The sequence below is a fragment of the Lissotriton helveticus genome, chromosome 12 (assembly GCF_964261635.1).
Source record: "Lissotriton helveticus chromosome 12, aLisHel1.1, whole genome shotgun sequence".
NCBI classification, from domain to species: domain Eukaryota; kingdom Metazoa; phylum Chordata; class Amphibia; order Caudata; family Salamandridae; genus Lissotriton; species Lissotriton helveticus.
In genome coordinates this window covers 787,688,800-787,702,164 of record NC_136073.1, presented here as the reverse complement: position 1 = coordinate 787,702,164, position 13,365 = coordinate 787,688,800, and the positions used below count along the sequence as shown (strand labels likewise).

The 13,365-nt window shown below is 44.7% G+C and overlaps 1 protein-coding gene across 3 annotated transcripts in view; it reads left to right on the top strand.

Annotated features, from left to right (window-relative positions):
- The window catches only part of CRTC2 (CREB regulated transcription coactivator 2), a 195,622-nt gene that overhangs the window by 98,353 nt on the left and 83,904 nt on the right, over positions 1–13,365 (top strand). For all 3 annotated transcript variants that reach the window (XM_078668462.1, XM_078668460.1, XM_078668461.1), the window contains 2 exons: positions 3,919–3,968; positions 5,101–5,345. In XM_078668462.1, coding sequence (XP_078524588.1) covers positions 3,919–3,968; positions 5,101–5,345 — 295 coding nt within the window. The remainder of the gene's footprint in view (positions 1–3,918; positions 3,969–5,100; positions 5,346–13,365) is intronic.

Below are 13,365 nucleotides of genomic sequence, written 5' to 3'. Positions count from 1 at the left end.
ACAGTCCATCATGCTACAGACCGATCTCCCTCCTGGACTCGCTAGGAAAGATGGCAGGAAGAATACTCCTTGAGCGTCTCCAGGAATGGGCCACTGACCATAGAATCATTTCAGACCTACAATATGGTTTCCGGGAGGGGCTAGGAACCGTTGACCAGGCCCTAAATCTGTCTTTATTGGCGGGCAAATATGTGGAAGCTAAAGGCTCTACTCTTCACATGGTATATGTAGATCTCTCCGCAGCGTTTGATTGCGTGGCACACTCAACGCTGTGGAGCATCATCTTGAAGATGGGAGCTCCTACTCCAATAGTGGACTTTCTTCGAGAATTGTACACAGGTACTACAGGCAGGGTAAGATTCGGGGTGAGAGGCGAGCTCACGGACACCTTTAGGGTGGAAAAGGGGGTCAGGCAGGGGTGTGTACTGGCCCCCTTTTTATTCACCCTCTACACGAATGGCTTGGAGGCTGCCATGCTCCAAGGCAGCAAAGATCTTCCTTTGATAGCACTTCGGCAGATACCAGCGCTCCTATATGCCGATGATGCTGTCATTTTAGCAAGAACGCCAATTGAACTACAACAGGCTTTGAATAGATACTCCATCTTCATGGCAAGCCTGAATCTGAAGCTAAACGTAAAAAAAACTTACACAATGCATGCAGGGGAGAAAAGAAACGCAAAAAATAGGAAGCTGTATGTACAGGGAGAACATGTGGATAGGACTACAACCTATCCCTACCTAGGGATTGTTATTGATGAAAAATTCAACTGGAATCCAGCTGTCACCGCAAGGAAACTGTCATTTCTTCGAGAGACATCATCTCTAAAAAGCTTCTCACAAAGACTGGGGCAGCGACCACCCAAAGAACTGTTACAAATTTATAACTCAAAATGCATAAGTACGGTAACATACGGGGCGGGGATATGGGGTTTTGCAAATGTGGACTCAATACAAAAAATTGAGAACTCTTTTTTGAGATATCTGCTGGCGGTACCAAAAAGTTGTTCCACTTTTGCCTGCCACACAGAGCTTGGCATTGATTACGTCACTGACATTATAAAACTACAGCCAATAATGCTGTGGCGTAGAATATGGGTTACTGAGCAGTGTCAATTGACTAGGGCAATCATCCAAGACATCCTAAAACTGGATCAATGTAAGAAAATCAAATGGCTGTCCTATGTCAAAGCGCTACTAACAGATTTAGGTTACAGGAAGTATTTTGATCATCCACTACTGATAAAAGAAATCCCAAAAAAGAACTTAAAAAGGGAATGTCTTCTTTATCTGGGTCAGGTACGATTACTATCGGAGATCCACAAACCATCTGTCCAACACTCATTACTAGCGCAGACTGTGTTTAATGCAGAACCCTATTTGAACTTCAAATTAACACAATATGAAAAAATGCTGCTCACCCGTTTCAGATTTGATCTCTTTCATTTAATGGTTGCATTTCCAAAGCAAAATGTCTGGTCATCTACATTTTCTATGTGCCCCTGTGATCTGCAGTCCCCTCAAACAACTATCCACACACTGTTATTCTGTAAGTTTTTTACTGAACCCCGTAAACGTTGGATATTGCCCATCCTGAAATTCTGGGGCCTACGGCAGTGTCGTCCTGCATACCTGGCACTTCAGTACCTTGAAAACGAAAATTATGCCAAAGCAATTGCACATTTTCTCAAGTTTTGTATACGTCATCGTACAAATCTCTGAGCATAAACCATACTGCTGCCTTGCATAAATGAAAGAAAGCTAGCTAACTGGAAAACAGTAGGTTAAATTCAAAACTGAAAAGCTTACATAAACTGAGATGTTGCTGCTCGTTTTAATTACTTTTTAACAAACGTATTTTTTAATGATTTTATATTTTGTAATACTTGCATTTTACTCATTGTGAACTTTTATGGTGTTTTTCTTAAAACCACCGAATAAAGTTATTATTGAATTGAATTGAATTGAGTGACACGTATGGCACCTTAGCGCGTGCAACACATTTTAGACCACACACCCACTATTAGTGTAGTGTTCACCTTCACACTATTTTGGTCTTGAGGAAAGCCAGTTTAAGAAAAGGCCTGGCTGAAACATGTAGACCTACCACCGGATGCAGGAGTTCATAATCGCCACTCCACCTACATCCATTGCCTTGATTGTAATGCTACCAGAGGCCCGGATATTGAAGACAGTCCTCGTGGGTACTGGGACCACTGGATAGTTTTTAACCTGTTCACGTATCACTCCACTACCACTGCACACTCAGTAACATACCAGCTCCGCTGTAACACAGGCGTTGAAGCACACCTGGGACACACTCGGTGTCACTGGGTGGGCCCGATGATGAAGCATGCCACCATCTAGGTTGGTGGATGAGGGCTGCATGAAGCAACATATTCTGTTCCCTTCAACTTACAGCTCTGAGTCCTATACTAAACATTGTTAGACCAGTCTTCTCTTGATTACATATAAATACTTTGGGTATACGGATTGGCTACCCAGTCCTCTCTCTCGCCTTGATAATTGATTATAGTTCCATTGGGGTCCTTCTGTCACCCTGCTTTACTTTTGTCCACCTCCTCATCCCACAGTTTCTCACGTGGATAGGAGCCAAAAATACCAGTTTTAATATCAATTGTTCATTCGATATGTGGGTGCCAAAATGGAGAGGGCCATTTAGAAGTGGACACTTTCCAGGTGGTTTGTGTTGTGAATTTAGAGCTGCAATCCTCTCACTAAGAAGCTAGCTCCCGAGGGGCCCATTCCACCAAAGCGAAGTCCACTTCTTCAGTTTTGTCCATCGGTATTCATATTCTGGACATTTTTCCGTGTTGCAATGTGAACTTGGCTCAACCCATCACCAGGGATTACTGCCTTGATTCGGTAGTCCACAGAGATGACAACTTTGCCAGATTTGTTCAGCAGGCCTTCTTGGTTTACAGTTCCTCATACCCTCCATCATGGTGGCAGTTCTGTAGTATGAGTTCAAGAGGTGATCAATCTGGGGGCAGAAGTATCTGTCAGATGAGCAATTTACTTACGTACAGTAGCGATCATTCTGGTGGTAACTATGCCTGTCGATCCCTCCCGATCCCATCTACCTCTCCATCTAAGAAATGGTTTAGTTCCATTAAGGAGGACTCTAACGTTAGGTCTTCATGGATTTGTAATATTGTTAACCACATCTTCATGTCTTGGGCGTGGAAAAAACTAACTAGGAACAGACATTGGTGCTCCAGGTTGACACTTATAAAGCTACACAAGCTTACTACATCCCTTTAAAATAAATAGCAGCATCTCCAAGCAATAGTGACATTATGGTGGTTTCTGATATACACTACAGAAAGTCGTTAAAGTAGATTGTGATTACTCATTTGACAGTAGTGACTGAAATGGATCATATTAGCGAATATCATTTCTGTTTCGAGCACTAGTGCCAAGAGTCAGTCAGATAGTGTGGCGATTGCTAATGAGAAATTATTCTCTCCGAAATCTGTGATGGAGGGTAGTAGTTGCTGATAAAAAGTATTGCTACTGTAGGGTTCTGCCAGAGTTAATCATTTCTTATGTGCAAAGAAGCGCCTACAGAGCCATGTGACAAAAGGATTATTATTACTGACATAAACAGTTGTGCCATACAGGAAGATTTACAAGAGAGTAGTTATGGATGATATAGAGCGTATTGATGTGCGTCGAAAGATGTGGTAGGACTACCACTTTTTACATACTCCACTACTTCCACTGTCTTCGATCTCTAGTGTTTACATCAGCAATTGCCACTGAGTCTCAAAATATCCTGCAGCTACGTCAGCAAGACATTATTTTGCAGTTTGATTTCAGGAAGTTGACATCCTTTTAGTTATTTGCTAGGCACAGAATGATAAATTTATAACACACTTATTCTTTTGTTTTTTAGTTGCCGGCAGGGTCAGCAAGGCCCAGGTCCTGTGAAGTTCCTGGCATCAAGTAAGTGTTTTGAGACAAAGGTGCCAATCGTGGAGGCCCATTGGTGCATGTGAATAGTGGCTCTCTGTTTGCAAACTTGTATAAGTTCTCATGCATATTCCTTCGATCATCCCTGCTATGTTTTTATCTGATAACCCTGCTGATGCACTCTCCCCCTCCCCCATCCATTTCTTACTTGAATCACCACAGATCATGCAAAGGCCATTTCTCATCTGGAACACTCTTTCCAGCGCTTGGTACCCATTCTAGATTGATAACCAGGGCATACTTAACCTGCCTCTTGTAAGATATCTGTATCCATAAAACGTTGTGCTCTACGAATTGAGACAACTTGTCTGTAAAAAGCTTCATATTGTTTTAGTACATGTAAGTCTATAACAGAACTTTTCTGCCAAAAATGCTCTCCTCCTTCTCCGGACATTCATTTAATTTCCCTTGTCAATTATTATCTCTTGCTACAATAATCCATTACAGCCCCATCCCTTATCGCACTTGCATCCATGGCACGCTACAGGCATGAAAATTATGTACTTCTGCTTTCTTACAGTTTGTTCTTTCCTAAGGAAGAAGGTAGAAGTCAGAGACTGTCCTTATTATGGCAGGCAGTGTTCTTTTAGCCCTAGGTTTTAACTTGCATGACTTTCATTCAGCTATGTTTTACTTTAATTGTAAATGCAGTTCTTTAAGTGCTAGAAAGCAAATTCATGTTGACTAAAAACCCAAGATATGTTTAACAGCTCACTCCTGGTTTGGTGCATTTGCGGAGTTCCACTTAAGGTCGCTTACAGGCTGCATTCCTTCTCTTTATGTCCCAGTGTGCAGTTGGCTAATGTAGGTAGTGATTGCTCTTCTTGAAATAGCAACAAACCTCCTCTCCTACAAATCTAATTTAGGTCCCTGTTGTAACCCGTCCTTGAATAAATGTCTAATTTGTATAGAATTTCTTCTTTATCTTTGAGGTTAGATGTGTATTTGTTTGTCTGTCCAGCACATTAATAAGGGGACAAAGACATAAAGAGTCTGCCTCACTGAGTGTTTGTGTGTGTCTTTCGTTGCTAAAAGAGATAAAGGCATTAGACTTAGAGAAGAGATGTGAGACTGCAGTATTAAACTAATATTCTACCCCCCACAGTATTTATCCGTCCATGGACCAGCCTTCCAGCATGTCTGTGATGCCCTCGCTTCTGAACACTGGTGGCTCACTTCCAGACTTGACCAATTTGCACTTCCCTTCACCACTGCCTACCCCGCTAGACCCCGATGAGTCTGCCTTTTCTAGTCTCAGCGGGGGGAGCAGCACTTCCAACCTCACTAGCACCATGACAAACCTGGACATCGACAACCGCCTTGGGCTCAGCGCTGCCTACAATGCTTCAGGTAAGACATTTGGATGTGCTCTCAGAGCCTTTGTTTACTGCCCCTCTTCCAATCTGGTAGCCCTGAATAGGTACAGAAGTGGTATAGGGAGAGTGAAGTTATGGCAATGGACACTCATAGACCCCCCCCCAAGTTGTTGCAATAGGACTTATGTTTTAGTGCTCCCCTAGATCTACTCAAGCTCTTGTAAATTGTATACCACAGGAAAATAGTCACACTTTTTATTAACCCGTTTCTTGCGTCGAACGTTCAGCGCCAGTGCTGAATGTTCTAAGAAACGGGTGGGGCCGCGTCGGCCGTTGGACGTGCGCAGCACTAAGGAGGTAGTGCTAGCAACGTCCAACGGCAGCACTAAAGGGATTAATAGGCCCTTCTCTTTTCTCCATAATTCAAAGTTTGATTCTCTGGAAGATGTCTGCTGTCAGGTACATTAATTTCAAGCTGCATGGTGCCTTGAACATTGGAAGGTTAAAAGGAACTAATATTCTCTTGTTTACAGAACATTATCCTAAAACAATTATACTGGCATGTTGTTAATTTTTTTATTGCTTAAATGTAAAAATCTGCTCAATTTGAAGATGTTATATCTGACAAGTAAGCAGGAATAAATCCCCAGATACATTATCACCCCTCGTGCTCTTGAAACTACCCAGGTGCTTTGGGGTTTTACACCAGTCTCACAGTTTGCCTACTGATTGACATCCTTGGTATTGTAATGGTTTCTTGCACTTGTGTTTATTTGCTTATAAGAAACTAAATAGAACCAAGGACTATGCATTGAAGCACATGTATAGCAAAAGCATCATAGCAACGTGATCGCTATTTATTTGGTTAAAGACTCAATCTAAGCGACAGAGACACAAAGTATAGCCTCACTTAGCTGCTCCAAAACACATATTTCAGAGTTGATTGTTTTGTGTGGAGTCCTTGCAAAGAAGGTGAGTGGCCAGCTTTTAGGACATTTCTTACTCTTTCATTTAGCAGCAGATCGCTACTTTGGTGAGTTTCTGCTATAAATATAAAATTATTTCTGTTTGTTAAAATTGAGTTGGAGAGGAGTCTTCAACTAGACCAGACAGCTGGCACCTTTCATTTTCCAGGAGACCAACAGCTTGGTATAACAAAGTATAACGCTCATTAGGGAAGTGACCTAGCATATCAACTTACTTATAGTGAATAGTATTGCACAGTGACTGTAGGAAGCTGGCTCTGTATATGATATTTCCACTATGTGGTAATACCATGCACAGAGTCCAGGGCTCAATGTAAAACCCACAGTGCTCTATTCGTGTTAGTATGGACGACAGCCTTAGGCCTAACACAGAGGAGTGGAAGACATTTTTTGCACCACAGTGATCGATGACAATAATGGACACACGACTCAAGAAGGAGATCCACAACCAATTTTAGAAAATTAAAGTTTGTACTTTATTTTAAGACCAAGATCTTCGTAAAAATACTTTGCACTTTATAAAAACACTTAAAATATTAAAATGTTATCAGCAGAGTTTCCTATGGGGAAAACAGTTTTGCGGTTAACCAGGTAAGTACACAACTTACAGTTCTGTGTTCGGGACCAAAAGTCAGCAGTGGGCAAGGAAGTAGGTAAGTACCAACACTGCATACCAGCAGCACAGGGGCGGACAGGTACAGCGGTCAAACTCTTGCGTTCAGCCTAATGCGTTTCAATCGAGACTGGCTTCCTTGGAGCCACGCTGCTTGTAGGTAAGTGGAACGGTTGCAAGGGCTAAGCTTTGGGTGTTAGGACCAGCATAGAGGCACAAAAGTAGCACCAAACATACACCGCCAGCGGCACAGGGGTGGCCGGGTGCGGAGTGCAAATACAGCGTTGGGCGTCTAATGCAGACCTGTGGAGTTTCTTCTTTTTGGAAACAGGCTGCAGGCGCGTAACTGGACCGTCCAGGCAGAACACCAGCGATAGCACACGTAAGTTGAGGTGTTTGGGGGGTCACAAGAGCACCGCTGGTCAGACTCACCAAAGATTAGGGGCTGTAGTTGCAGGGGTGCATTTAGACATCGGAAATCTTATTGCTTGGGGGAGGCCTTCAGATTCTCTCTGCATGTGCCGTCGCGGGGGTCATGAGAGGTCAGCCAACCCTGGATTCACAGTCCAGGAGACTTCACCGGGCAGTTGGACCACTCCGATTTGGGCCGTGGGCGTCTGGTACAAAGTGGGCACAATTTGCTGATCCACCTGGACCCATAGTCTTTGCTGTTATTTTCTTCTGGACAGGTCCGCTGTCCACTGGAGATTGGAGTCTTTGTTGAAGGCAGCAGTCCTCCCATAGGTTTCAGAGGTCGCTGGCTACAAGACAACTCACAGGGTCGTCAAAGCTGGAGACTTACCGGTAAAGCTGGGGCCATAGCAGTTGTCGTCTACTGTCTTCTCTTCAGGGTCTTCTTTCTTCGTAAGTCGTTGCAGATTTAGTTTCCAGGTTTGGGGGAGCCACCTAAATACCCGATTTAGGGGTGTTTTAGGGGAGTAATAGGTAGGGCCAATGGGCACCTTACTTGGGGTGACTACACCCTTCATTATGTCACTGTCCTGTGGGAGGGGGGCATAGACCTAGGCCTGATTGGAGGGGTCTCCCTATCTTCAAGATGGCTGGGATTGAAAGATGTGCTTCACCTCGCCTCCCTCACCTTAGGGGTGTTATTGGCAGAGGTGGGCACACCTATTCTTCTTACGTTTGCCGCCCAAAGTGGGGGTGTAAACTGGGGGGCTGCCATCTGCTGCTAGCAGCAGACGCTGGGGGTCGCATTACAAAGGCAGCAGGCCTTTGAAGCGCTCCTCTTTGAGCACTGGCCCATCCTGGGGGAGAAAGTGTGAAACCTCTGCCCAGGTTGTGCATTGGTACTGGTCCTAGAGAGCAGGGGCTCTCTACCCAGGGGTCCAGAAATATGTTTGGTGGTGGCTGGCTGCCTACAGCCGGTCAGATACCACATCAGGGTTGACAGGTTTTCAGGGGGCACCTCAGAGTAGTCCTCTGGGTGCATGGTACAATAAATCCTACACTTGCATCAATGTGGATTTATTGAAAATAGTAATCTGATAGAGACATCTAGCTGCAGATTCCCTAACTTTGGATTCTCCCCAGGTGCCGGACTGAACCCGGAAACTTTTCTTCTGCAGTACCTCTGCGTGCCAGGAGGTGGCGTCATACAACTCCGCGCTGAAATCAACTCAGAATGTGACATCAGTGGAGTCATATAAGTCCACTCTGGCACTTATATGACTTTTTATGAAATCTTCCGCACCAAAACACAGAGCCAAATTAGAAACTCTGTGGAAACTGTGTGCCAAAACAAAAATATTAATGTATCCTTGAAACAATAACTAGAAAACAAAATTTAATGGCATGACAATACCAAGTCAAGATCGACAAGATAATACTAAAGGGCAGCTGTATCACACAACTACATGAAAGAGCGATCACTGGTGAATAAACCAGTGCTCGAAGGAGGTAAAACTTTTATTCTCAAACAAGAGTCTATAAGGAAAGATCAAATGGTTTGGCAAAGCACTTGCGTACTAGAGACACTAACCACTGGCGAATAACCGGGGTTGTAAAAGGTAGCACTTAGCTATTTGGGACACTGGCCACCGTGTATAAACCAGGGTTGTAAAAGGAATACCTCTTGCACGGCAAATAGTTCACAGAGTGGGGACTTTGTCGTTTTCTCCCTCACAGGGGCATATAAGTTGCAAGAGCAGTGGCATGGTCCCAGCGAGGGGGCCCCTCCTCAGCCCCCGAGGCCCTAGGTACCCGGGATACCATTTACTAGGGACTTGAAGGGGTAGAAGTACCAATTGGGGGTTTGTCTTAGGGAAGACGGACTGGCATAGGAGACCTGGATGGCAAGGACCCTTTGCACTGCAATTGAAACCACATCAAAACCAGGCAAAAAGTGGGGACTAAAAATGCAAAATAGAGGCACTCATATGAACACCCTCCACCCCCCTTAAACGAAAAAGGATTAAACTAACCTTCCCCTGTAGAGTCTTCATCTTCTAAGTGGAAGAACCTGGAAAGGCCATCTGCATTGGCATGTGCGGTCCCATGTCTGTGTTCCACTGTTAAGTTAATTCCCTGTATGGATATGGACCACCTTAGCAGTTTGGGATTTTCACCTTTCATCTGCTGTAACCACCAGAGAGGTTCTCAGGTTCTCTGTCTGAACTAGAAAGTGAGTCTCAAACCGATATGGCCTCAACTTCTTCAGGGCCCAGACGACAGCAAAGGCTTCCCTCTCTATGCCAACCCAATGCTGTTCTCTAGGGAGTAGTCTTCTGCTTATAAAAGCAACAGGTTGGTTGTGTCCCTCAACTTTTGTTTGGGCTAGAGCTGCGCCTATCCCATGCCCAGAGACATCTTTCTGCACAATTAACTGCTTGCTAGTCTTTAGCTTTTAGGACTGAGGCAGAGCACATTGCAGCCCTCATCGTGTCAATAGCCTTTTGACAGCTCACTGTCCAGTTTACTTTCTTTGGTATCCTTTCAGAGGTAATTTCTATGAGGGGAGCCACTATGGACCCATAGTCCTTCAGAAACCTCCTATAGTACATAGTCAAGTCAAGAAATGCCCTGACTTGGGTCAGGGTTGTTGGAGCTACCCAGTCCAGAATTGTCTGGATCTTGAGTTGGAGTGGCTGAACTTGGCCTTCACCTACTAGGTGACCCAAGTACACAACCTTTCCCTGCCCTATATGGCACTTGCTTGCCTTGATAGTGAGACCTGTACCTCTCAAAGCCTCTAGGACCTTGCCAAGGTGGATCAGGTGATCCTGCCAGGTGGAGCTGTAGACAGCAATATCATCAAGATAAGCTGCACTAAAGGATTCCAAACCAGCAAGGACTTTGTTCACCGACCGTTGGAAGGTGGCAGAGGCATTCTTTAGTCCAAAGGACATCACAGTAAACTGGAAGTGCACCATTTGGGGTAGAGAATGCGGATTCCTTTTTGCTCCAGGTGTCAGTACCCAGAAGAGGTACTGAACTATTTGGCTGCCCCTAACCGGTCAATTAGTTCATCTGCTCTGGGGATTGGGTGTGCATCAGTTTTGTCATGGCATTGAAGCCCCTATAGTTCACATAATACATAATTTCTTTCTTTTCACCCTTGAAGTGAAGTTTGGAGACTAAGACAGCTAGGCTGGCCCGGGGGATCTCTGCGGGTTCAATGACACCCAATTCCAGCATCTTGCTGACTTCAGCTTGGATGTTCTCTCTGACATTATCAGACTGCCTGTGCATTTTGTTTTTGACAGGTAGGCTGTCACCAATGTCCACATCATGGGTACACTAGATAGTCTGACATGGGGTCAGAGAGAACAGCTCAGCATACTGACTTAGGACTAGCCTGCAGTCAGCTCTCTGTTGATCAGTGAGGGTATCTGAGAAGACCTCTCCATCAACAGACCCATCTTGGGGATTGCTGGAGGGGAGATCGGGGAGAGGTTAACTCTCAATTTCCTGTCCCTCATCTGTGACCATGAGCATGGTCATGTTAGCTCTGTCATAATAGGGCTTCAGGGGATTGACATGTATCACCCTTTCGGGGTGTTTGCAACTGCCATGGTCCACCAGATAGGCGACCTCCTCTTTTCTATCACGGACAGGATAGGGCCCACTCCACTTGTCTTGGAGGGCCCTATGGGCCACTGTCTGCAATACCATTACCTTCTACCTTGGTTTCAATTCTATCAGAGCAGCCTTTTGGTCATACCAATGCTTTTTAAGCTCTTGGCTGGACTTCAGGTTTTGGCTTGCTTTCTCCATGTATTCAGCCATCCTGGGACAAAGGCCAAAAATATTGTACACTATGTCTTGTTTTGGTTCTTTGAGAGGTTTCTCCCAACATTCTCTTACCAGACTCTGGGAATCTCTAACAGGGTGCCCAAACAGAAGCTCAAAGTGTGAAAACCCCTCTCCATTCTTTGGCAAATTCAATGTAGGCAAAAAGCAGGCATTGAAGTAGGACATTCCATCTCCTTCTGAGTTTTTCAGGGAGCCCACCAATCATGCATTCAATGTCTGGTTGAATCTCTCCTCCAGGCCATTGGTTTGTGGGTGATAGGGTGTGGTGAATCCCACATGTGTTTTAAGTATGCAGACATTAAGTTTGTTCCTCTGTCTGATGCCAACTTCTTTGGGAAACCAACCCCGGTAAATACATCAAGGATGGTTTTTGCCACCACTGAGGCCTTAGGGGGAATAGCTTCAGGATACCTGGCATTATCTACTAACGCCAGAATATATTTGGCCCATGAGGCTGATGGAGGGTCCAGGGGGCCAACAATGACGACCCCTATCATTTCAAAGGGTACTCCAACCGCTGGAAGTGGGATTAAGGGGGACTTTCGGTGACCACATTCCTTGCTACTGGCTTGGCAGGTGACAGAGGACTGACAAAAGTACTTCACCTTCTGTGACATCCCTGGCCATTAGAAGTGATTGAACAATCTACTGTAAGTTTTATCCTGCCCAGTGTGCCCAGCTAAGGGGGTATCATGGGCCAAAGTAAGGAGAAACTATCTAAAACTCTGAGGCACTACCACCCTCCTGGTTGCACCAGGTTTGAGGTCTCTAGCCTCAGTGTATAGGAGCCCCTTCTCTCAGTAGTCCCTGTGGGTGCCACTGATATCACCCTGTTCGAGGCACGTTTGCTGTATACACATGCTTTGCACACTCCTGCCATCTAGTCTTAGGTCTGGATGTGTGCAGGTTGTTTTTCCTTGAAGAAGTCTTTTCCAGTCACGAGTTAAGGTGACTCCTCCTTTCGGTAATAATGCGCATGTGTATCGACTCCATCTTTAGATTGTTTTCTTTCCGCCATCGTGTTTCGAACGTGGTTTGCGGTGCTTCTGTTTGAGATCATTCTTCGGTATTCCCTCTGTGCGCAATCTACTGTACCTTCGTCATTATTGTTTCGAGTGTGTTTCCTATCCTTCGCGTGTCGAAAATCGGAAGGCCACACAACCCACTTTCACTAAGCATAAGGCTTCCAGGCCACCACTACCATCCGACCGTGGTAGGCACCAAGACTCTGCTTCCAACACCCAGCCCTCCGGTTCGGCACTGTAAGCACAGGTCAAGCCTTCCGGCTTGGGCTCAAATCTACATCAAATCGACATATCTGACCTTCGGCACCTAAAACACCGGTTCCAATGGACAAAAAGAACAAATCCGGCTCTGTATCAAAAGTGCTGGAACCTAAATATATAAGAAGCCTCCGGAAAAAATTCTGTAAATCATGCAAGAAAAGCTGGATCCAAAACAAAAGAAAATGTATATTTATCCAGACACTGGACATATTACAACAAAACCAATGATACCAACTAAGAGGAAAATTCCTAGCTCACAGGATATAAAATCCCTCTAAAAAAGAAAAAGAATATGGCTACTAGCCCTCTTCACCCCATCCCTTATACCCCTCCACCATCTTCACCAGTACATTTGATACTAACTTAAGACCCTGTAGTCATTACACCACAGCGCTCTCCTCCTACAGATCCTGATGCAGAGCCCGGTGATGAAACTTATGGCCAACCACCAACCGGCCATAAGCGGATTATAATGAAGATCCTCCTACAGACACAGATCCAGATCTATACCCTGTAAAACCTTCCCCTCCTGATTACAACACTTCATATCAATAGTTAATTGCCAGGGCATCCGCATACCATGGAGTCACTTTACATAAAGAATCTTTAGACAAACATTTTTTATTTGAAACTTTGGGGACCTCACATAAACAACACATTTGTTTCCTATGTTAAAGGGTATGATTAGGCATGCGGAAGACATTTTTAAAGACCCGATACTTGCACATGTTATAACACCCAGGGTTGATAAAAAATATAAACCCCACCATCTGACCCGATTTTTGTTTAGGGCCAGCTTCCATTAGTTTCTTTGGCTGTCTCCAATGCCTGTAAAAGTGCAAATTTACAAACTTCAGGTGATACACCACCTCCAGACAAAGAGTCCTAATTAAT